The sequence below is a fragment of the Cydia fagiglandana genome, chromosome 17 (genome assembly GCF_963556715.1).
Source record: "Cydia fagiglandana chromosome 17, ilCydFagi1.1, whole genome shotgun sequence".
In the NCBI taxonomy this organism is placed as follows: Eukaryota; Metazoa; Arthropoda; class Insecta; order Lepidoptera; family Tortricidae; genus Cydia; species Cydia fagiglandana.
Window position 1 is genome coordinate 2,064,917 of NC_085948.1, and position 27,269 is coordinate 2,092,185.

General features: G+C 38.7%; 2 protein-coding genes across 7 annotated transcripts in view; one reads left to right on the forward strand and one right to left on the reverse strand.

The window, feature by feature from the left end:
- Positions 1 to 27,269, forward strand: part of LOC134672789 (RNA-binding protein lark) — a 529,293-nt gene that overhangs the window by 405,417 nt on the left and 96,607 nt on the right. For 3 of the 6 annotated variants that reach the window (XM_063530736.1, XM_063530740.1, XM_063530743.1), the window contains exon 6: positions 23,035 to 23,044. The exons of the other annotated variants lie outside the window; for them this stretch is intronic. The gene's annotated coding sequence lies outside the window, so the exon portion shown is untranslated. Of the gene's footprint in view, positions 1 to 23,034; positions 23,045 to 27,269 lie in introns of those variants that run through there. 6 annotated transcript variants of the gene reach the window in all.
- Positions 1 to 27,269, reverse strand: part of LOC134672682 (uncharacterized) — a 31,324-nt gene that overhangs the window by 443 nt on the left and 3,612 nt on the right. The window contains exon 2 of the mRNA XM_063530634.1: positions 516 to 698. Within this exon, the coding sequence (XP_063386704.1) occupies positions 516 to 698 (183 nt within the window). The remainder of the gene's footprint in view (positions 1 to 515; positions 699 to 27,269) is intronic.

Genomic DNA, 27,269 nt, shown 5'->3' on the forward strand with positions numbered 1-27,269 from the left:
AACCCTGACGCAAAAAGACGGGTGTTACTAATTAAGTTTCACCGCTATGTGTGTCTGTCTCTCAAACAGGTGAATCAATTTGGATGGATTTTTTAATATTTAAAGCGGTTTTTCTAGCGGTGGTGGACATGTTATTTCAAAATTGTTTCGTCCTTTTGTGTATTGGATTTTTTTGTTAGTCATCATATACGCAGCGCTGGACCTTTCAATGACCACCTGCTTTCGGATGGCGAGCTCAAGCACAGGGTCTTGCAGAATTTGAACCCTGGAGCCTCCTGGGTCCCAATCGATGGCGAGGAGGCCCAGGAGGCCGTTGATTTTGATGTCAATCGGTTTTGTTAAGGGGCCAGGGGACAGCTCACGGTCTAAAGGGGCCCACTGATTACCAGTTCGCCGGACGATATCAGCCTGTCAGTTAAACGCAAAATTTGACAGTTCCGAACAACTGACAGGCTGATATCGTCCGGTGAACTGGTAATCAGTGGGCCCCTTTAGACCGTGAGCAGTATACGTACCGCTGGTATGGGACAGCTGTCAATGCTGGCTATCTGATTTCTGATGGCGGCACCGAAGATAGGATCTTTAAAGATGAACGCACAGAATTTGAACTGCAGCTCGATGAAGCTGCGTCTGTACTGATTGTTCACGTTCTCGTAAAATAAAACCTCCACCTGATAAATAAGTAAATTAATATTATTCTTTATTTATTCATTAAACATGTACAGCAAACTTTTCACTGTTTCTAATTATACATTTTAATTTAAACCAGCGCAGCGTTTAAAGACATACCTATAGTTCGGTTTTTTTAGCATTAGAAAGAACTCCACAGAAGTAAGCGTACAGTTTTTATCAGGCTCTTTAATTGTTAATAATTATAGAATTATCTAATGTAGCACGGTCAATACTTACATATAATTTACTTCAAATTATTACCGCTAAAAGTGCCGGATTTGGAACCACAAGCTTACTTCTGCGAAGTTCTTTCTAATCCTAAAAAAACGAACTTTAGTGTGCAGTAACAGCCCAAAAAGACCGAGGCCTGTGCTGGGGCTAGTTCATAGTCAAATAAAACATGGTCTTCTCTTCCCAGAGTGACACAAGTCTACGTCACAATAACATGGCCGCTATATATAGCGCTATCGCATATTATCATATAGCGCTGTCGCATGATGACGTAGGTTTGTGTCAGTCAGGTGAGGTGACCTAGAAAAGACGGGAAGAGAGTACCAGGCGGAGTATTATTATACCATGGGCTAGTTACAATATATGTGATTAATTTATTATTTACTAAAACGGGACTTATCGCGTATATATTTACAAATAAAACAAGCACCAGACTGGGATATACTGTTCGTTTGAACATTTTTTGAACTATTGACATCCCTGAAATTTTAAATTTTTTTTGTTGCATATTATAGGGTACTTAAATGAAAAATTACCTACACTTACACTGTGTGTGCAAAAATGAGAAATAAAAAAGGCTTAAATATTTATTTAGCATTTCGTTTTTATTTTTGGCCAATCCACTTCATGTAGTAAGTGCGAGGTATCGCCTAACGATAAACATCAAAAAGACCAAAGTAATGACCGTAGATAGAATACAAAGGTACCTGACTTGAAAGTCCGAAATGAAATTGTACAAAGGGTCCGTTCGTATAAGTACCTGGGCTGTATTGTCAATGACCGGTGATCACAGCGTTGAGATCAAGTGCCGAATAGAGCAAGCTCGTAACACTTTCCTAATCATCTTCTCTGCAACCGGTCCCTCCGAATCTCTACCAGGGTGCGATTGGCACGGTGCTATGTATTTTCGGTTCTATTGTATAGTGCTGAGTCATGGACACACACTAAAGCTATAAGTAAACGTCTAGAGCCGTTTGAGATGTGGGTGTACAGTGGAATACTGAAAATCTCATGGACGGATAGGGTAACCAATGACAGCGTGCTGCAGAGAGTGCAAAAGAATAGAGAAATTTTGGATACTGTTATGATTAGGAAACTGCAGTACTTTGGTCATATTTATTTATTTATTTAAACTTTATTGCACAATAAAAATTGTACAAAAGGCGAACTTAATGCCAGAACGCATATATTACGAAATGACAAATACCACCTCCTCCAGCTGATAATACAGGGGAAAATCCAGGGTAAACGAAAGTGTGGAAGAAGACGAACCTTGTGGCTCAAAAACCTCAGGTGCTGGTTCAAGATGAGCACCAGATCGCTGTTTCGAGCTGCAGCGTCAAAAGTGAAAATAGCCCTAATGATAGTCAACCTCCGGCAGGAGACGACACCATAAGAAGGAGAATCCACTTCATAGCTTACTTAAGAATAGGTACTTACAAAGCAATTGTATTAAGGTTTTGCGCAAAACATGGAAATAACGTAGTAAAAAGTTAAAACCATCTTAAAGGTACAACGGATTATCGACTCTATCTCTATTAACCATAGATTACAAGTCAAATAATAGATATTATTATACTATACTTGTATAGTAGGTACCGGGTCATTCTCCAGATTTGAGCCTACGTCAAAACTCCATCAAATCATACTAGGTACATGTATGAACAGTTTGATGGAGTTGAGGCTGACCGCAGTCATATAATTTTTAGAACGACCACCTATACTCTGTATCTTTAGAACAGGAAAGGCCCCAATATTGACCCCTGTGGTACACCCATAGAGACCAATGACCCAGGTGATCGCTTTCCACTCACATCAACCCTTTGTATTCTACCGTTTAAGTAGGACTTAAGTAAATTCAGTGCCGATCCTCTAACTCCGTAATAATGAAGTTTCCTGATTAATGTTTCATGACAAACGCAGTCGAAGGCCTTAGATAAATCACAGAAGACACCTAATAAAGCATCTCGTGACTCCTCCCAGGCACCGAAAATATGCTTAATTAGCTCAACACCAGCATCGGTTGTTGAGCGACCCCGTGTAAAACCAAACTGCTTAAACATGCTTGTACACATTGTTTGTTTACTTTTATTTAAATACCTAAAAATACAGACCATAATACTTACAATATAATTATCATCTAGAGGCACTGCCAACTCTATGTGCATAGTAGTGAGGTACTGAACGTTATGCCGTCCGTAGCGTGCCGCTGTTATGTTCATAAACGAAACTACAGACGGCTCCCTGTGGGTTATGATTGGCTTGTCTGTCACTAGGGTGTATGACTGAAAAAAACTTTGAATTTTAACGACCCAAACCGAATGCTTACAAGATTTCACAGCGATATGATACCGATCTGTCAGTATTAAAAGTGACGTTTTATAGTTTGTAGATTTCTAACAGTCCCCGACGGCTAATCCTTTGTCTATTGTTAAGTAAAACCGCACGTGCTACTTACCTGCAAAAAAGGGTCTTAATTATTCTTTTTGGCACCTGAGCGCGGGCTAGTCCAATGCTCAAAAAACCAGTGTAGGTGCGCTCTCCGATAACGCGTTACGCATCTCGATGACACATTTTAAACTGGTTCTGTAGCGTTTGACTCGCCGGCACTCAGCGGCGAGTTGAACGGACCACACACATCCTAACAAAATATTTATCCATTAGTTCATTTTGAATCTTATTGCAATTTCCATAGGAGTTTTAATTCAATTACCTGGGTAAAGTGAACGAACGATTTTTTATGCAGGTGGTAGCACAAGCGGTTTTACTTTAACAATAAACAAAGGATTAGCCGTCGGGGCCTATTAGAAATCTACAAACTATACTCATATATTTCGCTACTTTGGTTACTTTGTTTGATTACTCAATATGTTAATCATTTTTAAATGTACCTATTTATTGTAAATTTAACCGTGTTCGTGATTTTTATGTAATATGGAAACTTTGTTATCTGCAATAAAGATGAATTGAATACAGTCATTATAGCCAGCTTTGTCACCAGGGGAAACTTTGCCCAAAACGACAATTTTAAACAAATTTAAACTACTTATGGCCATGATCCTTAGACATCATCATCATACGAGCTCTATTTGAACACCAAATTGACGTGGGAATGTTGGCGCAAACCCCGGATATCTTTACCCGCCTTCTAAAACGCCAAAAAAGTTTTTACCCACTTTTTTCGCGTTACATGTTTTTTTTCTTCAATTAAACTGATGCGTTTGATCACTATGGACGTGCTGAGCAAAAAAAAGGCATATGACGTGATATTTTTTTTTGAGAAATTCGTGTTTTTTTTTAAAGCGGGCAAAGTGGGCTATAATGACAGTGTGTAAAATTAGCTGGATCCTTATTATCTAACAATTATATAGTAAAAGTAAAAAGTAGGTAAAACTTACCTCTGCTAAGCAAAGAGATATACACTTAAAAACTACAAATAGTTTCATTGTACACATTGCTCTTCCTTCCTATATAAAGTTGATACAGGCAATGTATTATATTACAGGTACAATATAGGTATTATACCTATTACATATTAGTTCATTTCACAGTACATTAAGCAGTGTGATTGTGATATTTTAATGTAGGTAAATTGCTAATTATTTTTATACTGCTAAAATGACATGAGGACAAAAATAGATGAACTATATTTTGGTACATATTAAATATAATGATTGTACATAACAAGCATTGAGATATTTTGAAAGTTTTGTTAGCAAATTGCTAAAAATAATTTGCAAATCTCTGTTAAAAAAGTCTTATTGATAAAAATCGGTATTATTGATAGAATATCTCCACCATACTGAAAACCGCCGCTAAATAACACTAGTCTAGACCTTACTTAACCTGTGTACTAAGTGTGTACCCATCTCTCACGATTCAAATGCTACGCGACTGAGTTGCAAGCCATGATCGCCTACTGGTATACTACTCGTTTCCGCACACGGTGCTCCGCAAATGAGACTACATATTTTGTGTCATTTGCGTAATAATTATTCAGTATGACCTACATTTTCATCTTGCACAATATAACTAAGGGATAAAAACACCTTGTATAAATCAGCATTCAAATCTCCATCGCTCACACGACTTCACTAAACCTTTACATATAAGAGTCCCAAAAATATCAAATAATAACTCTGAAGATTCATAGACACAGCATGAGACCGCTACAAACTTATATCTGCAGTCAGACAAATTTCGAGCAAGCAATAGGAACTACAAAAATCCTTGCATAGTTTTACCGTGGCGCCCATTTCGTCTGCAAATATAAAGTTGTCGCAGCAAAGGTAACCATCTTATTTTAACAAGATCGTATATAATTGACGTAGCTAGAGCAGATACGACGTTTTGAAATAGAGTAACGTAGTATTTCATGTTGTGACCCTAATAATTTCTCCTGCATAAGTATAAGCGGTTACGGTCGCGGTATACATTTATTTAAAGTTAATATTTTATTTCGGGATAGTTAACCGTAAAATAACGGTAAGGAAGATAGAGAGTACCGGATACGGGTTACGAGCTTAAAGGGGCCCACTGATTAACAGTCCGCCGGACGGTATCGGCCTGTCAGTTAGAACTAAATTTGACCATACTTATGCAGAAAACAACCAACTAAATTTTTCTATCAATGCAGAAAGCGACCAACGCTAGTAGCGTTAGGATGTAAGTCACTTTGACAAAAATAAAAAGTTGGTCGCCTTCTACAGAACTACGGTCATTTTGACAGTTCCGAACAACTGACAGGCCGATACCGTCCGGCGGACTGTTAATCAGTGGTGTGATGACTTGGAATAACACGCAATTAATTAATGCTGTATTCTTTATTGGAACACTAATTTATCGATCTTACAATCAAGACGCCATATTAGAGAAGAGCGAGACAGCCCACAGATAAGAGCGACCATAGGCACTTAAAGCTGACATACACGAGTATATCACAAGTGGGCCCCATGAAAATGGGGATTTTATATATGTGAATGTCTGTCTATCTGTTTAACATCTTCAGGTTTAAGAACAGGTAGGTGGACTAAAATGTTGACCGATTGGTGGCCGCTTTCGGATGAAAGAAGTGCCTGAAGTTCGTTGGCTCGTTCGATGGATGACACGCGTGACGTTCGAATAATTGCGGGGCACTTTTGGATGAGACTAGCCCAGGAGACTGGCTCAGGACCGGGATAAGTGGCGTACACGAAGAGAGGCCTATGCTCAGCAGTGAACTGAAGGCTAAAATGATGATCATTAAGAGGGGCTTACGCAAAATTGTAGTTGTTCTATTAAATTTTTACACTTTTTACTCGTAGGCAAATGTCACGAAAAAATTTACACGGAATCATGACTATATTTATTTGCTAGGGCAGATTCAAACATTTATTTACTTCACTGCGGATATACCTACCTATCTCTTTGTAATTATGGTCCTTCAAATCTTGGCAACAATGCAATAATAGGATTAATAATATATGCTAACATAGAGCTGATCTGATGATGCAGTCGGAAGGTAATAGAGTCGGACCAAAAAAAGTCAGCAGCGGATTTGATAGCCCACGCAGTGCAAGTGTCATTTATAGGTACGTCATAATTTCATAGAAGTTTGACGTTTAAAACGCTTTCACTACGTGGGCTATCAAATCCGCTGCAGGCTATTCCTGGTCTGACTCTACCCAGCCAAAAGAACTCTTCGATGGAAAAACATAAACACATTGAGTTTAGGCTCATTTGAAATGTCTCGAGACGTATTTGATAGAAATGCAAAGGAGAGAAAGTACAGTCGCCAATAAAAGTATGTATCAAAAATATTTTTGGCGGTTACCTACTTGATATAAGTTAATTCACATCACATCATTCGATAAATTGACAAATCGGTACAGAGGCGGTATTTTTTTTGATCTTAAATTATGATTATATTGAGTTGGTTGCATTACATTTGCATTAAATTGCATGTTTCAGAATAAATCCTAGTCTCGTCTCCTTAGTTTCTCTTGTATATTTTTTCGCATTTCACCCAGACGTCGCTTTTTCGTATGAGTTATGGGCGGGTCATTGTGAGCGCATTGTGCCTTGATTGGCGTAAAGGCCCATTCAAATAAGGCCCGAGGATTCAAATAAGGCCCACTGAGTGGCATTTTCTTCAATGGCCATTGTAAACATGAGGTTGAGACGTGAAAATTGGTTTAATATTCACACGTTGGAGGCGTGTTCAGTTTTCAAAAATATTAACATCAAACTAAGCGATCGAATTGCCTACTGGACAAGTTTCTGAAAAAAAAGGAAAACAGAAGGGCCGATTCAGACGAACTGCAACCCGACTGCAATTTGTATTGGAACTGCACGCCTACTGCATGCCAACTGCAACGTCGGCGTGCATTTCCTATAAAAGTTGCAGTCGGGTTGTTTCTCTTCTGAACCGGCCGGCGGCCCTCAGACAGACAGCGAGGTTTTGTGGATTCAAGTGTAAATTTCATATTGATTGGAAACTAATCTGGTTGTATCTCTCTCACACCTCACACTTGTACAAAAAAGCGAGAGATACATCGAGTTTCATATCAAATCAATACAATAGGTATGTTCTTGAAATCTTAATACGCCACGGGTTTGGGTAAAGTAATAAATACCCATATCTTTTTGTGAAACGTCTCAACTTGATTTATCCATATTGCTATTGTAAATAAAAGTATGATTTAAGCTTTGAAATACACTTTCAGAAAATATATTTTCCCATTATGTCTATTTACTTACAAAGAACTGTTTTCTAAGAAATGTCTTCTTTGTCCCGTTTCAAGAAAAGTTGTGACTTGTTAAATATCCGTACGTATTTTAATTTTTATTTATAAGAAAGGAAATTCCACTTATTTTAAAGTTACAATTTTTTATGAAATAGGCGTCTTCTGTAAGATATAAGTACAGTGACCAGCAATTATTGATGTTTCATCCGCTACTATTATAATAGCGGATGAAATAAAGCGCCAAAAATATTTGCCATCCTGGACAGTGGGGCGACAATCATCCTTTCGGGCATTCTCGGCTCCGTTCGGCTCAGCATTCCTCCGAATAAGGGTTGGCACAACTTGACGTTCCTTTGCGTGCACGACCACAGATATGATAATGACTTCAATTTTGACAACCCTAATTAACCAAAAGGGCTAATTGATTTGTATTATCCGTTGGTGATCCTTAAATAAATAAAAATAAAATAAAATAAAAGGGGTAGTGCCATACATTAGAAAGGGACAGAATGATTCGTCCCTGAATCTCTGTCAAACTTCGATTTTGTAGGACGTGTCCTTTCTGTATGGTAGTACTGGTAGTACTATTATTTGATTAAATATTCTGTGCCCTGGATAATCTTCTAAATATAGTTAAATCTCTACAGTTCGTTTCCAAAAGTAAATAGGTAGTTAGGTAGGTATCATATACAATACAGTCTGATTGTTCTATATAGAGCTATATCTCTTTATTCATAAGCTGTTCGTAAATGTTAGATACTTTTAACGCGTAGCCTGATCCGTTCCTTTTGATGCTGACTGCAAACATAAAACAAATATAAAGACTAACCTGGTTAACTAAGCGCCTGCTCAAATCGAGCGATGTATCGCCGATAGAGTTGATGAAAAGCGTTGCGTTCACATTTTGCACAGGCGTTTTATTTTAACTAAGGAAAGGACCCCGCAACAAACATAGGGAAAAAGTGGTTTCAGTTAAATCTCTCGAAATTTTAGTATGATGTTAATTTGGCTCTCCTGATTTTTTTTTTGTATGGGCACAACTCTCTCAGAAGTATACTTTCAGAAATAATCAATGTAATTGTTTTATACAAAATATGTGTTTGTTAACCATTTTTACGTAATTCCTCCTCATGACAGTTGGTGGCTGCAACTTATAACGTCAGTAACTGTCAGTGCGTGTCATAACAATATATCGATTTTAGAAAACATGTCGCGTAAATAGAAAATTATATACTTGATTATTTCTGAAAGTATACTTCTGAGAGAGTTGTGCCCATACAAAAAAATAATCATACTAAAATTTTGAGATTTAACTGAAACCACTTTTTCCCTATGTTTGCTGCGGGGTCCTTTGATTTGTATTATTTTTAGAGATGCCCCGAATAGTGAATTTGGCCGAATACCGAATACCGAATATTCGGCCCCCTATCTCGGCCGAATACCGAATATTCGGCATAACATGCGAACATTTTGAGTCACAATTATTACGAAAACTGTTCGCCAACAAAGCACAACGTTGGCTAAGATATATGTTTATGTTGAACAGAATTAATGAATGTAGTTAGAGTCAATCAAATCAGACCCATGATAAAAAATAAAATATTTTGGAATCAACAAATGCTCAGAACTTTCCTTCTTATTTAACCACTTTCCAAGAATACATTTTAGATATTAAATACACCTAACTAGTTTTTGGTTATTTTTTTGTGAAATTTATCTTTTTAGGTAGGTGTAACAGATATTCGGTATTCGGTCGAATAGTGAGCAACATTCGGCCGAATACCGAATATTCGGCAAAGTGGCCGAATAGGCCGAATACCGAATAGTTGCCGAATATTCGTGGCATCTCTAATTATTTTCATGGACATACTAGAAGTTTACCCACATTATGTCTACCTATATGTAAAAGGCGTAAACATTTCCAAAAAGTTACATAATATAAACAATGAAACATCTATAATTTCTACGAGTGGTATAAAGCTGGCCAATTGCGTGTCGGACCACGCCTAAGATTCTAATTAAGAAAAACTAATCAGAATCCACTTTATATCATAAAAAACTAGATGAACACAATCCGATAGTAAATAAGATGTTGTAACTTTCAGCGCGGCGGAAGATTTTTTGCCTAAACCGAAATCTTCTACTTGACAGACTTGATATCAGGTAGCATTCTAATTAGAGATGCAACGAATAGTTGATTGGCCGGATAACGGATACCGGATATTCGGCCTGACGCTCGGCCGAGTATCCGGCCGCCGAATATTCGGCCGGCGGAACTGCCTATGCCTACAATTCGGAAATATCAGGTGCGCATTGTGCAGATCTATCGCGCGGACTCATTTAGAATAGAATAGAATAGAAATAATTTTATTCGTGAGCACAAACACAAAATAAAAATTTCTAGGTTCGAAATGAGTGCGCGTGCAAGTGAGTGGAATTTTTAAATTGTTTTTAAATTATAAACGAGTACGATTATGACCGTGACTGTTTCATAAAACCAATTTGTTTACTCCGAAATCAAGCAAAGTTACTATCCGGTATCCGGACGGATAGTAAAAAATAAGGGCCGGATACTGGATAGTAACCGAATATCCGGTGCATCTCTAATTCCAATGACTAGAAAAAAATAAGTAATGTATGTTACATAAAATAATGAGTTTCTTTTTTACCCCGTGATACCTAACATTTACAGAATACCAACCCTGAACAAGTAGGTATACAATATTGGATGGATTACTCGCTGATGTAGCGGCGAGATCGTACGTGCCGATTCTGTTGTGCCCAAATTAATTTCGCGATTCGGCCACAGACTAGTAAATCAATCACAGACTGACACAGACTATACAGATATATTGCATAGTTATTTTCCTTGGTATTTTCACGGAAACGTACTAACCTGTCTTGCTCTTTCAGTCAGTATCCGTACAGTCAACGGTAAAAATATGGGTGTACAAATCATTTCAAAAATATGTCCCATAACTCTTATGTCAGTGAATTAAGAACTATGGGACATATTTTTGAGTAAGTTGTCTACACCCATATTTTTACCGTTGACTGTACATAATATACGTAAAGTATGTAGTACTGAGGTTGACTGAAGTAGCATATGACAAACGCGAACGTTTCCGAGAAAATACGAGGGAAAACAATTATAATATCTGTATATTGAACTATTATTATCTATTTTTATACGGTTCCATGTTTTTATTTTTTGACTTATGGGACTGCAATTAAAATCACAATTTCAAAACACCTAGGTATACCAAAAATGATCTAAAATTATTAAATTACATACCTTACCATCTTCATACATTTTGGATGTTACTACGAGTATTTGTAAAGTCTAATCCATCATTGTTTACGAAATTAGAAAACCTGTAAGTTTAATACGAGATATCCATTAACCCCGGCCCTGATTTAGTTAAATTATGTTTCATCCCTTTTTTACAAATGCATAAGCCAAAATGCCAGATAAAGGCAAACGATTAATCGACGTTTGTAGCGCGTTTATGATGACTACGAAACTGTGTGACAAGAACAGTTACTGCATGGCTATCAATTATGTCCCGGAAGATATAAAATCCTATTGTATATCAAGATTGCATAATTGGCTACTAGAATAAAGATTGTATACTATTGATGAGTTTTTATCACAATAAAGGACTGAGTTCCTAGTATAACATTATTGCTGGGTATTTTTTTATTTAAATAGTTTTCTTATTACTCTCTTGCCCAGGCCCAGGAACTATCTCATTTAACCCCCATCAGGTGTGGCTCACTCCGCGATTTCGTCGCTTTGCTACAGGTAGCTAAAAGTCCATCCGTTCGACCCCAATTTTGGGGTTTGCCATAAGCCGCGCGTGGCGCTGTCGCCACCTCGCGGCCATATATCTGTGCAGGCCGCGTAGCCAAGATGCCAATCACTTACGCTCCGTAGCGATCGAAACGCTACTGTCACTGTCGCACTAATTTGGAACAGTGACAGAGAGACATAAGGCTTTTCGTTGTCGAAGCGAGAGCGATTGTAATCTTGGCTAGGCCGGCTGATCGTGACAGACGCGTTTTGTTAGAGAGTAAGTCTTCTGTACCTAATACTATTATTTATTCTGTGCCCCCATACAAATACACAGTGTGCGCGTTTTAGGTATGGACAGCCTCTTAAGCTGTGTGATTGATTTCGACTATCCCATCTGCGTCGTTTAATCTATATAATTGTTTAACATTGATTGCCAGCCATTTCATCCGCAGCGACGCCTGGCGGACACGTCACGCAAACACCTCGCCCGCTTAGCAACTCCTACTGCTGACTGTACCTATACAAAAGACTCACAAAAGAGCCTTTCTCCATATGAGTTTTATATGGACATGTGTCTTTTTGATTTGGAAGGGTTATGTTGTCTACTTCATTGCCATGGTGATATTTGACCTGCACTGACCTCTAGGTTATGCAGCAACTGGCCCAACTGCAGGTGTTTTATACCTAGGTATAGACTGGCCTAGTGGGTAGTGACCTACATAGGTATATTATAGTGACCCTGCCTGTGAAGCCGATGGTCCTGGGTTACAATTTCAGTATTAAGGGTATTTATTTGTGTGATGAACACAAATATTTGTTCCTGAGTCACGGCTGTTTTCTATGTAGGTAGATATGTATTTATCAAAATAAGTACAGTAAGTAAGTATGTATATCATCGTCTAGCACCCGTAGTAGGTACAAGCTTTGCTCAGTTTGGGGCTAGGTTGATCTATGTAAGATGTCCCCTAATGTTTTTATTTATTATTTATGTAATACCTACAGTCGGTCGTATAGGTACTATGTACAGTCGGTGCCCTAAAAGAGTGCTCACTCCATACATCAGTTTTTGTACCAAAAATATCAGTATTTTGATAGTCGACATCTAGCATCGAGTAGCGGAATTACCAGTACTGCTACTTGACAATAGATGTAGCGGCGACCGAAAAGTCTAATGCTCAACAATTTTCAGCTAATATTATAAACGGATTAACCGGAACTCTATTTTCAACTCTTTCTGCTTCTAATATTCGTTGTAAATTGTTGTTCAATAAAATTTTCGTTGGTCGCCACTTGAGAGACATCTAGTATTGAGTACTTGAGTAGCGGTACTGATAATTCCGCTACTCGATGCTAGATGTCGACTATGAAAATACTAATATTTTTGGTACCAAAACTAATGTATGGAGTAAGCACTCTTGTCTTCCTATATTTCTCTATGCCCTAACATAGGAACACTACTTTTCTATACACCTATGTATTTCTCAAAACAGCTTGGGTACGGTAACCGATGTCACATCAATATACTTTATAACTAATACCAGGTTCGTGTTTAATTTTCTTTAAAATAAAATAAATAAATAACCTTAAAAAGCCAGATCTCGCAAAATTGTTCTGAGACGACATCAGTAAGTGTACCCGTCCTGTTTAAAAAATACTACACTGAGAGAAAAATCATCACCAGGAATTAAAAAACAGTTCTGTACTGGGGCGTTTCGCTATTTCTGTAAAGTTTATCCCACCAAAAACATTCTGTAAAAAACTAGCCAAGTCTCGATGGAGCTGCTTGTTTATCTCTAAAAAGTAATGAAATCTAGACAAAGTCGTGCCAAGTCTAAGGTTCCTTACTGCGATTTCTTTATTATTATAGTTAATGTTGTGTGACTTGGCCGTTGAAGGGTACACAAGGGTACAAAACCAGGTGCTCCATGACACCATTGCACCAATCTGTCGCCAGAACCGCTACTCATTGACGATGGAAAATTGCCACTTGGAAAACGTTGATTCAATAACCAGTCAATTGTAGGCTTGATAAAGCTGCGTATTTCAATAATACTTATGTATGGGCGAGCCTGAAACAAACACTTCTTTTTGGTGCAATGGCAGATTGGTGCAATGGTGTCATGGAGCACCTGGTTTTGTACCCTTGTGTACCCTTCAACGGCCAAGTCACACAACATTAACTATAATAATAAAGAAATCGCAGTAAGGAACCTTAGACTTGGCACGACTTTGTCTAGATTTCATTACTTTTTAGAGATAAACAAGCAGCTCCATCGAGACTTGGCTAGTTTTTTACAGAATGTTTTTGGTGGGATTTCACTTCTTTTTGTAGAAACGTGGGCATATTGATTTATTTTATTAGATTTTCTTATTTAACACATTTTTTTTCTTTTTAGGAGTAGTTTTTTTATTATTACAAATCTTTCTTTTCTTTTTTTCCGGTTCTGATTCTTGTACAGTAGCAACAGTTTTTCGTATTGCCCATTCATTAAATCTAATAATTAAATAATAATCAGTAATCCGTCACTAATCATCATATAATGACTTGGCAATCGCACATAATGCTTTACTCGTACCGTACCGTAAATATGTGTAATGCTCAAACTGCAATTAGCGCTAGCGTTATGTTCAATTAGAATTATTTTTAATAGGTGACGATGATCCTTTTGTCATTATGCAGCCGTGCGATGGCCAAGTCATTATACGTATTACAAATTAAAGATATCTTATTGATACGGTTTTAACACCCCCTGGCACTGATTAAAATAACCGACTTGGTTTCACATTACATCTCAAAACTTTTTTGTAGTAAAAGCGTTGCGAGACTTGCACCTTTTACATGTAATGTTTTTGATGGGATCTCATCTCTTTTTGTAGGCAGTCCTTCTTTTCGGGTACTCATACCCATACTATGTATACACATATCATAACTAATCATATCTTCATTCATATTCACATCGTACATCGTAGTGTACCTTTACTTTACTTTATAGTCCTCCTCATCGATTTCGATGACGGCGACCCCAAAAATAAAATTTACGGATTACGCCTGTTATGAGCCCGAATGTGGCTGGCCAGGCCGAACTTGGTCTTAAAGACTCTTCTGCAGGTGTTACAATAGAGTTGGCCAGACGCGTTATATGTATACGTGTAAGAGGGCTTCGGTCTCTCTTTGCGTTGTTGGCGTTTTGCATCTAAGATGTTGAGGCGGTCTTCCTCAAACAGTTTGATGCGATTACAAATGGTCGACCGCCAAGATGACCTGTCTGTTGCAAGCTCCTCCCAACGTTCAGGGTCGATATTGCAAGCGCTAAGGTGTCGTTTGAGCACGTCTTTATAACGCAGATGCTGACCGCCGTGCTTCCGCTTACCTTCCACCAATTCAGAGTAGAATACGGTTTTGGGCAAGCGGCGGTCATCCATACGGAGAACATGCCCACACCACCTTAGCTGTCGTTGCATTAGCAGAGCCTCCATACCATAGAGCCCGGAACGACGCAGGACCTCAGAATTTGGAACCCGGTCTTGCCATTTGATTCTGAGTATATATCTTAGACACCTTAGGTGATAGGTGTCTAGCTTTTGAGCTAGCTAGCTTTAGAGCGAAGTCCAAGGTACAAAGAGTCCCTATAATGGAGATTCTTTACGCTGACGACGTATGCCTAATGTCCGATAGCATGACGGATCTTCGAAGCTACGTTGACGCTTTACATATCTCTTGTCAACGGTTCGGACTAGTCATTAGTGCTTCCAAGACTCAAATCCTCAAGCAACCACCAAGAGGTAGCGAAGCTGATCCAGCAACGCTGTATCTAGATGGGAAGCCACTAGATGAGGTATCGCGCTTTAAGTACCTTGGAAGTACTGTCCGAAATGACAACACTTTGGCTTCGGAGATACCATTCCGCATCGCTAACGCCGCTGCCAATTTTGGACGACTCGCTGACCGGGTTTGGAGGTCCCATGATCTTAAGCTAGAGACGAAGATTAGCGTTTACAAGGCGCTAATCATCCCGGTCCTATTGTATGGCTCAGAGACATGGTGCCTTTACAAATCTGATATAAAAAAGCTAGACTTTACTTTACCTACTATTTGTAGGAACTGCAACAGTAACTTTGTAATATCATATATTTATATGGGATTACAAACTTACTTATGCAGTTCTTAGATCTTTAAAACGTGACTGATATTGCAATATTTTTAGGTTTTCCCTTTATGTGGCCATTAAACCCTAACTCTGTACCAAATTTCAGCTCTCTGAGTTTATGGGAAGTACTAGTTCTATTCTGATGATCATGAGTGAGTTTCATAAATGCGAAACTTTGCTTTCGCTTAACTTCGGAACTAAATGACCTACAGACTTGAAATTTTGGATTTTAAGTATGTGATTATAGCTTACTGGATGACCAAAATTTCTGCGTTCTGGTCTTATCCAGAGGTTCTCAAATAGGGGCCTGAAAATGCGGCGAAATGGTTCCAGTAAAGGATGGTACGGCAGTGTTTGCTTCGCGCTCGACTTGGCGGGGGCACTGCCGTGCCCCCCGATTTATTTCTACAAACAGCTTAGTAATCCCAAATATAAATTTTCAACAAACAGATAATAGAAATTGCAAGAACTAATAGAAATTTATTTTTGTAATTCTAAGTGTATTTTTGTTGTACTTTTCTATCAGTGTATAGTTCATATAAAAATATTTTTTTAAAGATCGAACATGTCAAGGAGTAAAGGGGTCCACTGATCAACAGTCCGCCGGACGGAATCGGCCGGTCAGTCAGAACAAAAAGTTGATAGTTCCGAACAACTGACAGGCAGATACCATCTGGCGGACTGTTAATCAGTGGGCCTCCTTAGAGTGATCAATATAGCGAGGTGACCCAAGCGGTTAAGTTTTCTTTACAAAGTCATCCGTTTGCATTGCTCTGAAGTTGGGCTTGTTTTGCTGAAACTGTAACAAGGTCAGTAAACATGTGGCCCAGTATGATATAATGATAATATTATAATTATGCGTATTTACATTTAAGGGCACTTTACACGCGACCGCAAACACGCAAGAGATGAAAACTAGGCCGCGTGCCGAGATGATTTTGGCCTTAAACTGAACTTTAATGTGTATTTACATACATTTGTATATTTTGTATGGATTAAAACGCCCATTGGCATAGTTTTGTTGATCCGTTAGTACCCATGTATATATGTCGGCGGCCGATCGTAAGATCAGGCAGATCGTAATGTTCCTGTGTAATGTTTTGACGATAATCACATTGAACCAATATATAGGTAGGTTAGGTCCGTTAGGTTGCTTCAGATGCCCGAAGGGCAAACTACCCAGATAGTAGTAGCGGGGCTCCGTCGACCCAGGGAACGCGCCAAAGATTTTTACGTTTTACGATATGCCTAGGAATTTCACGATATGCCTGATCTTACGATCGGCCACCGACATATAAACTTGCAAAGGTCTCCGTTTTTGCTTGGGCAAAAAAAGCTTTCATATGTGTTCTCCTTCTCAACTACAAGTCGCATTTCTCAATCGATTCTCGTGAAATTTTGTGAGTAAGTAGTGTAATTTTATGGTTTATTTGTTGAGTTTTTGGAACTTCTTGTCATACTGCTCCGGACTTCGGCCTTTGTCTTGTAGACGGACTTGCCCACAGTGTCCTTACACATATATAGGTACAAGAGCGGCTTTACATAAATTGTTGACTTATACCTATCGATTCGTTTTGTATATTCGTCGGGTAGCGTGCGAAATGGTACCTATGTATAGCTTTGGAACATAGTTACCTTTAATATTATCTTATCATGCTATGCTACATACAAGATACATCCTGCTACTATATACTTAATAGTGATGTTATCCACAATAATTACATACCAACCTAATTATATTGCTAACTGCTAACAAAATATGGATAGCTGCTGGTCAAGTTTTTTCTCGTATTATACTATAACGCTCATGCAGTTTTTGTTCAAAACGAACATTGCCATCTGCCTTAGATTTCAAGTGACTTGTAGCTTTGAAATACAATAAATATACATACATACAATAAATAGGAAATACACAATAATTATAGGTAAATTATAACACAATATTCTTAATGGTTTATGAGGACGCATCAGTGTACAAGGTTTTCCCAAAAAATACCAGCTTTGATGATTCATTTGAAGACAAGTCACATTTTCCGAGAGACTAATCTAATTTGAACCTTATATCTGGTTGCTAAGGTTGAAATCACACTGGCGCGTATGTGATCATTAAATCGTACCATGCTTGGAAATGGGTTGAAATAATTTTGATAGGCAGTAACCTCGTGGTCGGGCCTAATATTAACTCCTGCCTCCCATGCGGTCCAGACTATTAGTCGTAATGTCATTATCCGTAAGTAATGACCTTACTTATTTACAGTGTATAGTAAAGTAAGTATAGCAACCTACTCAGTGTTTTGGCCGCACCGTTGTTAAAATTAAATTTTACAAACGAAACCTCGCCTCCCCTTTGCTAGTCCTTCGGTGATTATATTCAGAGTACACTGCTGGGCAAAGGCCTCCCCCTTCTTTTTCGACTCATCTCTGTTGAATGTTATATCTGCCCTGCTTATTGTATGTGCAGTACTTGCATGAAAATCATCGTTTAAATAAAGAACTTATTCAAAGAGAGCAAGATAAACAATTGCATGACTTTTTAACTGCAATTACTGCATATGTTTTTAGCACGGCAGATATTTGGTCAGCCTCTCAAAAAGATATCCAAGTTATCCCGCCATCGCAGACGTGGTCTGCCGGCTTCTCGATTAGACTCGTGGGGTTCCCACTCCGTGGTTATCTTGGCCCACTAGTCGTCCGGCATTCGGCAGACATGACCAGTCCAGTCCCACTTCAACTTAGCTGCTTTTGGAGCTACATCTATTGTTTGTGTTTTAGAGCGCAGCGTGGTGTTCCGGGCCTTAATTTTACAACTAATATGCTGCGCTCCATAGCTCTCTGGCAATGCCCTGAGTTTGGACTTTTGAATTTCCGTCAAAGATTAGGTCTGAGAACCGTAGATGAGAACTGGAAGTACGCACATGTCCATGAGCTTACGCTTGAGTGACAGAGGTAGGTCTCCCTTCATCAGATGTTACAATGACCAATAAATAATAAAGAACTCCTGGAAGATACTCTCTTCCAGGAGTTTTGGGTCAGTGCGATTTTGGTGTTTGGCCTTCGGTGATATCAACTTGAAATTGTAATGACGGCACACACATAAATAGCTCATATATTATAATATCTGCTATTTACTCAATACAATAGTAATATCCATATCCGCAACTCATCGTGCGCGGCAACCATTAAAAAACGCCAAAAAATGATACCATTAGCCCGAGTAATGATTTTCACAGAAAAAACAACAATTACAACAATAACCTATAATTTATAATTTTATCTCGCTATCTGTATTGGTAAACAATTGTGACACAAGTCAAATTACACCTTGTTTTCATATAAATATAGTTGAGAATAGCATGTGAAGGTATTGGCGGTTGTGATGTTTTGGTAGTGTTTTATATGGAGATCGTGCTTGGAGCTGCATAGTTTCTGATGACCTTCCCTAGCTCACGCCGCAGGTACAGTCGTCGACGCAAGCGTTAATGGATGGAGTAAGGTCAGATTAAAACTTTGACATAATTATGAGATATTAATATTACACTAAGTACACTACACACAGCGACAATGGCGCTGAAATTCAAGAAGATTGTTTCCTATAAGTATTTAAACTTGACTGTTGTACAGCCGTCACTAAATCTTACAAAATTCTACAACAAAAATAAGATGTAGGTTTTCAATAGGGAGTATTACTGCAATAGCACTCATCGTAAAACATAGAGTAACTTATACATACTGTGCCTTAAACCGTTTTTTTGACAAGTTTTCACAGACAATGAAATATGACATTGATACAACAAGGCGGTTTGTTTACAAAGGGCCTACCGGGAAACGCGAAAATCGAAACTCGGCTATTTGCATCGGAATATGCAAGAGCGATAGAGAGGTTAGACAACAAAATTTCGACTCTCTCGCTTGCGGTAGACCATCAGTACTCTTTTTGACGTAGGTAGTGTTAAAGAGACGACTATTAAGGTAACTGTTATGATCAGATGATCTCTACAATCGCCATTATGGTTTGTTAATAAGCAGCTTTATATCAAACAGTGCCTATTCACTTTTGCAAACACTTTCATTCTCAGATTCTCCGGCTAACTTTATACCTAGGCGGAACAATAACTCCATAGAAACTCTTGTTTCCTTTGCATTCAAAACAAAACACATCACCTGTTTATTATTATTTAACAATTGCATAATAGGAGCAAGTCAAACCAATCATTCAATCAAGAGACCATTCAATCAATTATGGATGTCTTCATATTGGACGCGCGTACGTCGGTCGCTTCGGTGTGCGAGCGGGACATCGCTTGTATGCGCATATCCTCTAGCCGCCCATACGTCAAACCTTGCCAAACAAAATGAAACTTTATTTTGTCAACACACAGTTCAAATTATAATGGACCTTTTTATAGGTCTCTGGGCTGCTAGAGGTTATAGCGTTCTCACGTTCATACACCGGAGCCACGTGCCAATTTGCATCAGTGTGATAGCCGCGTAAAGAACCGATAAACGATAAATATGGCGCCTGCAGCGTGTCATTCCAATAGAGAACCGTCAAAGTTTTCTTACTAACATTATAAATAAGACCAAGTCTGCAACGATTTTGTTAGCATACGCAGTGCAAGTGTTATTTAATATTTATACGTCATAATTTCATAGAACTTTAAAATAATAACACTTGCACTGCGACCGCTATCAAAATCGTTGCAGACTTATATATCTTGGTCCAGCTCTAGAACTATGCTTAACAGACTGGTGTAACCCGCCCTACAAAATCTAAATAAATACATAATGTCTTTAACTTTCTGAATGTGTTTAGCTCACACGCCTATAACCATGGCGATCAAAGTCATATCAAAACCAGTTCAAAGCCATAACAATTTTTTAAATTGGAATGGACCGTCCAGTTAAAATTAATTCTAAGTTAGCACCGTTTGTACTCGACAGTACCCGTTCATCAACTAAGTTAGAAGTCAAGTACAGTCGCACTTACATAATCGGGATGACGAGCTGCAGCCAACGGAGGTATTTAATCTGCAGCCGACATTCCTTTCAAACTTCGACCTTAGACTAATGGCCCTAAGTCGATTTTAGATCGATTGCATTGGAAATCTTTAATTGGTTTGCTAAGTAACCGCGCAATAGAAGCCAGCATTTAGGTTTAAGAAAATTTGACTTTAAACATATGGGAGTAAGTCTCAAAATGCAATGCGGATTGTTGAAGTACACGACAGGTTACCACTTAGGTTTAATGAACAATTTTATGAAAGCTTCTACTAGTGCTTTATGTGTTCGATAATAGGGTTGAAATTGTGGTGTTAGAGATGTAACAGTAAGTTTGTTTTCGAGAGTAGAAGCGAACAAAGGTTGGTGACGTCACTAGGTTTTTTCAAGATAATGTGCCAGGCGGTGCCATCATGGTTGGGATAGGAAATGTTGGTGATGTAGTTATAAGTATATATGTAGTTTTTTGCGATCTATTGTACCTAGATATCGACGAAGGTGAGTAAGAAACAATTTATTTCTCTCTTGTTCATAAATTGAACGAAATCAATTTAATGACATAGGTAAGGTCTGATTCGAACTTTAAGATAGGTACGTCAAAAGTTTGCTGAAGATATGATATGAACTATGACCTACGATTAGGGTTTGCAATCCGGATCCGAAATGTATGAAATTATCCGGATCTGGATCCGGATCCGCGGATCTTCCCATACATTTCGGATCCGTCGTGCAAACCCTACCTACGATATTTAAATCCCTACCATAAGGCAATTCGTTTGCTCTTTTGCCTCCCATAATGAAACGAATATAATGCAAACTATTGTCATCTCGGTCGCAATTTTTATTAGCTACTCGCCTCTCAGAAGCGGTATATCATGGTCACATTTTTATCACTTGTCATGCGTCACTTTCGCACTTACATATTTGTTAGAAAGTGACGGGCGCGGTGACAAATGATAAAGAGCCGACCGTCTTGGCCATACAGCAAGCCTATTATGGATCGCTTTATCCACGTGATAAAACAACTGTCACTTTTTAACTCTGCGGGATAGAAAGGGACGGACACCGTTTTATCTCGCTGTCACGTAGACAAATACGACCATCATATCCGTACAGCTTAGCAAGGAATATTCATGCCATGGATCGCACCATGCTCGGCATTCGGCATCAAACTTCAGGACCGAGTGAGGAATGTCGAAATCCGACGCCGTACTAAGGTGCAAGACGTTGGATACGTCATCACCAAACTTAAAAGACATGTTGCCAGGAGGAGTGATGGCAGGTGGACCAAAATGTTAACGGAATGGTGGCCGCTTTTAGAAAGAAGTGCCTGGCGTCCGTTGACTCGTTGGGTGGACGACATTCGGTCGCTTCTGGATGAGATTGGCTCAGGACCGGGATAAGTGGCGTACTGGAAGAGAGGCCTATGCTCAGCAGTGGTCGATAAAAAGACTGATTTAATGATGATGATCTACAAGTAAAACCTGATCGCAACCACGTGGTAACCAAGAAAGTATCGGTCTAAATCGCTGACCGGAACGCGGGTAAGGTAAAAACTAGGCGTCCTCGCGCGTTTTTTACCGTCGTTTTTGCTGACAATAAAGGCTTGGTTATTGGACAGTCTATGACTAAACTGGAGTTATTGAGGCCCATGGTCTTATTTACTCACAAACTCCATTATAAATAATATTAAAGTTCGAACGAGTAAATCATCGCTTTGAAGCTTGAGGAATATAGTAGGCTATATTCCTCAATAATAGAAATTCCTGTTGTCATGTTGTATCATAAGTACTCTGGAAAATAAAGAATAGTTATTTGTTTTACAAGGGGGCAAAGTCGTTGTTTAACCGCTCGTGCTAATATTGATACCCGAGCAAGCGAAAGATTTCAAAATTGAACCACGAGCGTAGCGAGTGGTTCGAAAAAAGGAATCTTGAGCGTTGCGAGGGTTTCAAAGCACGAGGGTTAAACAAAATTTGCCCCCAAGTGAAACACAAAAATTTTCACCACGCCAACCCGAAGCAAATATTAAATGTAAAATATCAAACGAAATCAAATCCAAATCAATGTTATGAAATATTTATCATCCCAAATCATCATTTAAAAGTCAATTCTACCGGCAAACATAAGAAAACAACTCAAAATTTGCATTTGATTACTTTGCCTCACATGTGAATAAAATGCAACTTTGCTATCAGTTTTGGAAGTGCAAACTAAGCCTTTCCGAGCTGGTGTGGTGAAAATTCTATTATATTCTATGTACGAGTTGTCATGCCACCGTTAATCTGCATTTCTACTAGCTACCCGGTTACGCAACTCCAACGTAATGATAATAGGATGATCGCCGTTGAGCAACGCTGGGCTTAACCGGAGAGGTCCTTTTCGCTAGCGATTTTACTATCGAATGTCGAATATTGCCATCGATAATTTTGTACTAGCCAAGGTGCAATCAGATATATGTATGTCACTTCATTGCACATAAACAAGTTAACACAAGATAGACAACAGAGTAAAAGATGCAGGGTAAGTATATGTACAAAGGTGAACTTATCCCTAATAGAAATCTCTTCCAGCTAACCTTTGAGAAAATTATAGAGAAGAACAAATACTAAAAGGTGAAAGCAGCTAAAAATTGATATATAACAATATTAAAATTTTGGACATAAACTTGAATAGAGTCAGACCGTGAAAAGTCTGCAGCAATTTTGATAGCCCACGCAGTGTAAGTGCGTGGGCTATCAAATCCGCTGCAGACTTTTCTTGGTGCGACTATAGTAGTATAGGAGATATATCGAAGCGGCCAAGATGTAGCAGCTAACGTCTTGATAATACAGGCGTTGGGAAGTTGGGATATTTGAGAACACCTTGGCCGCTTCGATATATCTAATGGCGACTGTACGGACCGATTAAAAAATAAGTAATAACTTTTGTAGGTTCAGGTGAAATTGGTTAAGAGATATTCCGAATAACGACATTACAGAGGGTATAATAATGAATAATTGCTCATACATAAACAATTAAACACGTATATTACAAAAAAAGGAGTTTCACAGATTTCTATGTACTAAGCAAACTTGACATAAATTTTTAAGTCATATAATGTATGTATTGTTTGTCATATCAATTGTCATTGCTCCTAAAACTGAACTTTTGAGGATTTTCGCAAGGTTATCCTATAGATATTTTAGGTTAGATTTGTCAAACAATAGAGATCCACTATTTTGCAACTAGAAGTCATACTTTATGGCACTGAACTACTTAGAAATGAAAGCAAAAGTTCTCTATAAAGTGTATTTTTTATTCACCGCGTGTGCAATTTTAGCACCTCTAAAACCGTGCCCTAAATCGTATTATCACAATATCTCCTAGCCCGCTAGGCCCCGCGATTTTGGCGATGGGACGTGCGTCGAATACTACTCGAACGAAAGCGTTTACCTGCCTATCCATTCATAAGACGACTGTGGGCATTATCCAGTATAATCTGACCCGTACATTTCCATAGTTTTACATAGGCGTTGAAAACGGGTAATAATATATTTTCAAAAGACTTGAAACTTCATGAAAAGCTATTTCTTCTTCTTAGCTGATTGAGGGTACATAGTTTGAAAATTAGTATCGAGAACAAATATTTTTTTGAGTGAGAGAGGGAATTATGTTCGCAAAACGCGAGAGATTAAAGTGTATAATAAGTACTTATGTATATCTTCAAGTACCTTCTAGTATATAAAAATAACAAACACTGTCTTTTTACACCCAACAAGTATAAATAAATATATCAATATATTTAAAGGTCAAAATTAAACTGGTCGGTAGCGAAATAAGCGAGATAAGTAGTGACTGCTTAATTCATTTATGCCATGGTGGTGATAGGAATATATTATACCTACCGCTAAGTAACCTGACGATATGGGTCAGCTCGGGTTAAGTAAGAAAAATAAGTACTGTAAACTTCTTCAAAATTGCGTACGTACAATGATAAAAATACTTGAATAAAAAAAATTGATTGAGCTAAAACAATATACTTATCCTTCCTTCTTCATCGGGACACTCTTGACAGAGCGGTCGTGGTCATCATTGGAAGTCTCCCTTTGTGACACGTTTGACGGCTCGCCTCCACTCCTCCCTGACGGCTGCGCGTTTAGCGCATTCGTGCAAGGGGCCGTCCATTGCTGCCTTTATTTGGTCCGTCCACCTCATGGGCGACCTTCCTCGCGCTCGGGTACCTTCTACTCTGCCCTGCGCCACCAGTCGCTCTATGGATACATCTCCACGTCGAGAAACGTGTCCAAAGAAGGTGAGGATGCGAGCTTGAACGATGGAGGATAGACGCTGCTTGATGCCGAGCTCTTGGAGTAATATACTTATATCGGCCGGGATATGAACCGTGATTACCTTTTGTATTGTTTTCGACAACGTTGACACCCACCCGCTTTTTTCAGTTACTCGTGAACAAGATGCATGTAACTGCGTCGAAATATCGGGAGCTTGAAAACAATAGAAAAGGTAATGAGCTAATCACGGTCCATATTCCATATATAAGTTTAGTAAAACTAACCGCGAAACATTCAAAACTGCTAAAATAAACGGCTTCAAGAATTAGGTCTTAGGGAGGAAAGAAGGAAGCGAGGGATCTTATTGAGACTTACCTACAAAATCTTGTCTGGTCACTACAATGTTCCAAATATTAAAGACACATCACGTCAGAATGTAAGGTTGAGAGGACACTCTAAAAAACTTGTCAAACCTCCGTGTGGTAGTAACCCTAGAAAACACTTCCTGCCGAATCGTGTGGTAGGTAAATGTGAGGAACTCTCTACCAGAAACTGTTGTTAGTGCACCGTCGGTCAACACTTTTAAAAATAGACTGGATACACATTTTAGAACATTAAAAAGTGCAAAATAAAATACAAGTGCTTCGATATACACGCATCAGCTCTAAGAGCTGCTAGTGTATCAAAATAATAAATAAAATAAAATAATATATACCTTGTGTTTAGCTTGAAAAAACATTTATATTGAGTTCATTTTGAACCCGAATTGGTTTAATGAAACAATGGATGACATTTCATCTTCATTACAAATGTAAACATCGGCGTTCATTTAAAGGTATCTGTAATCAAATTTCTCCATTGTTCGGGCTGATGGTTGCAAGTCAAATTAACATTCAGTGATTTCACCGAAATATAAATTAAATTTTCAGACATGCTAATTAGTAATTATTTAAAAGAGAAGATATCCGTGTATCTTTAAATATAAATCCATTTCATTATAGGACTAAGTACCTAATTTTGGTCGACCGGTCTGGCCAACTTGGTAGTGACCCTGCCTGTGAAGCCGATGCCGATGGTCCTGGGTTCGAATCCTGGTAAGGGCTTTTATTTGTGTAATGAACAGAAATATTTGTTCCTGAGTCATGGGTGTTTTCTAATTTAGGTAGGTATATCGTCACGTATCACCCATAGTAGAAGCTTTGCTTAGATTGGGGTTAGGTTGATCTGTGTAAGATGTCCCCTAATATTGATTTGTTTTAGATTTATTTATTTATAGAAGTGAAGCCTTCATTTTTTCCTTTAATGGCGGCCCGCTAGGGGAAAATAGTCAAATGTCATAATTGCTCGATATCCGTAATTGCTGCGGCTAGCACATCATTAATATCCAGAAGAACTTATCTGCGATTATAGTATTTTTAAGCGTCTTCGGATAGAGGAAGACGTCAAAACGAAATATTTGACGTTCTCACACACTCCACAACCGCGTTAGTATTTATTATTCCATTAACCTTACTCGTATTTATAGGTAATTAAAGGTATTAATTTCATTGTAAGACAAGTCAAATAGATGCGCGTGATTGTGGATTTAGCAAACAAATGACTATCGCCGTCTGCGCAGTGAACCAGCGCGGGGCGGGCTCCATGACGATTTCACTCGCTGTGTCACTGGAAACCTTGGGAGATAGTTTACCACCAATGGATTAGGTGTCTGTAGATAAGTAGGTCCAGAAAAACCACCAACATTTCCATTTTCACCATTTAGATTGATCGGAAGCGCTGATGGCATAGCGGAAGCGATGGTGGCGAATGAGTTTTTCGGAACTCGGGTGAAGGAAAACGTCGTAAGGAAACCGAACTAATCCTATTAAATATCTGGCCAATAATCCCTTTGGGTAGGAGGGTCAGATGGTGGTTGCTTTCGTAAAAACTATTGCCTCCGCCAATTCTTAGAATTATTTGCCAAGCGGACCCCAGGCTCCCACGAGCCTGGTTAAGTTTAAAGATATGTAGAGGGGAGTCTGAAACAGTGGAAAGATTTAAATAGCTGGTCAGTCATGGGTTAGGGCTCAGCTCAGCTCAAAAAGGTTCAGAAACCTGAGTGATGCAAGAATGATCATTATCTCGAAGGTATTATTTACCATGTAAACAACAGCATACGTGTTGAGCCAACTTGAGTCTGACCTAATACAAAATAATGTCAATGTCATACACATAATAATATCACACCTTTGCTCACCTCCGAAAATGTCATCGCAAAACATTGACGCCAATCAGATATCGGTCCATTTTGTGACGTCACCAATTTTCACCTGTCCGACCTTGCATTGAAACTGCATTAAACTGCCAAACGTCACAAACAAACCAACCCTTCTAGGTACCGATCCGTAAACTGTTTCCACACAATTTCCGACCTTACCCTATCCTAATT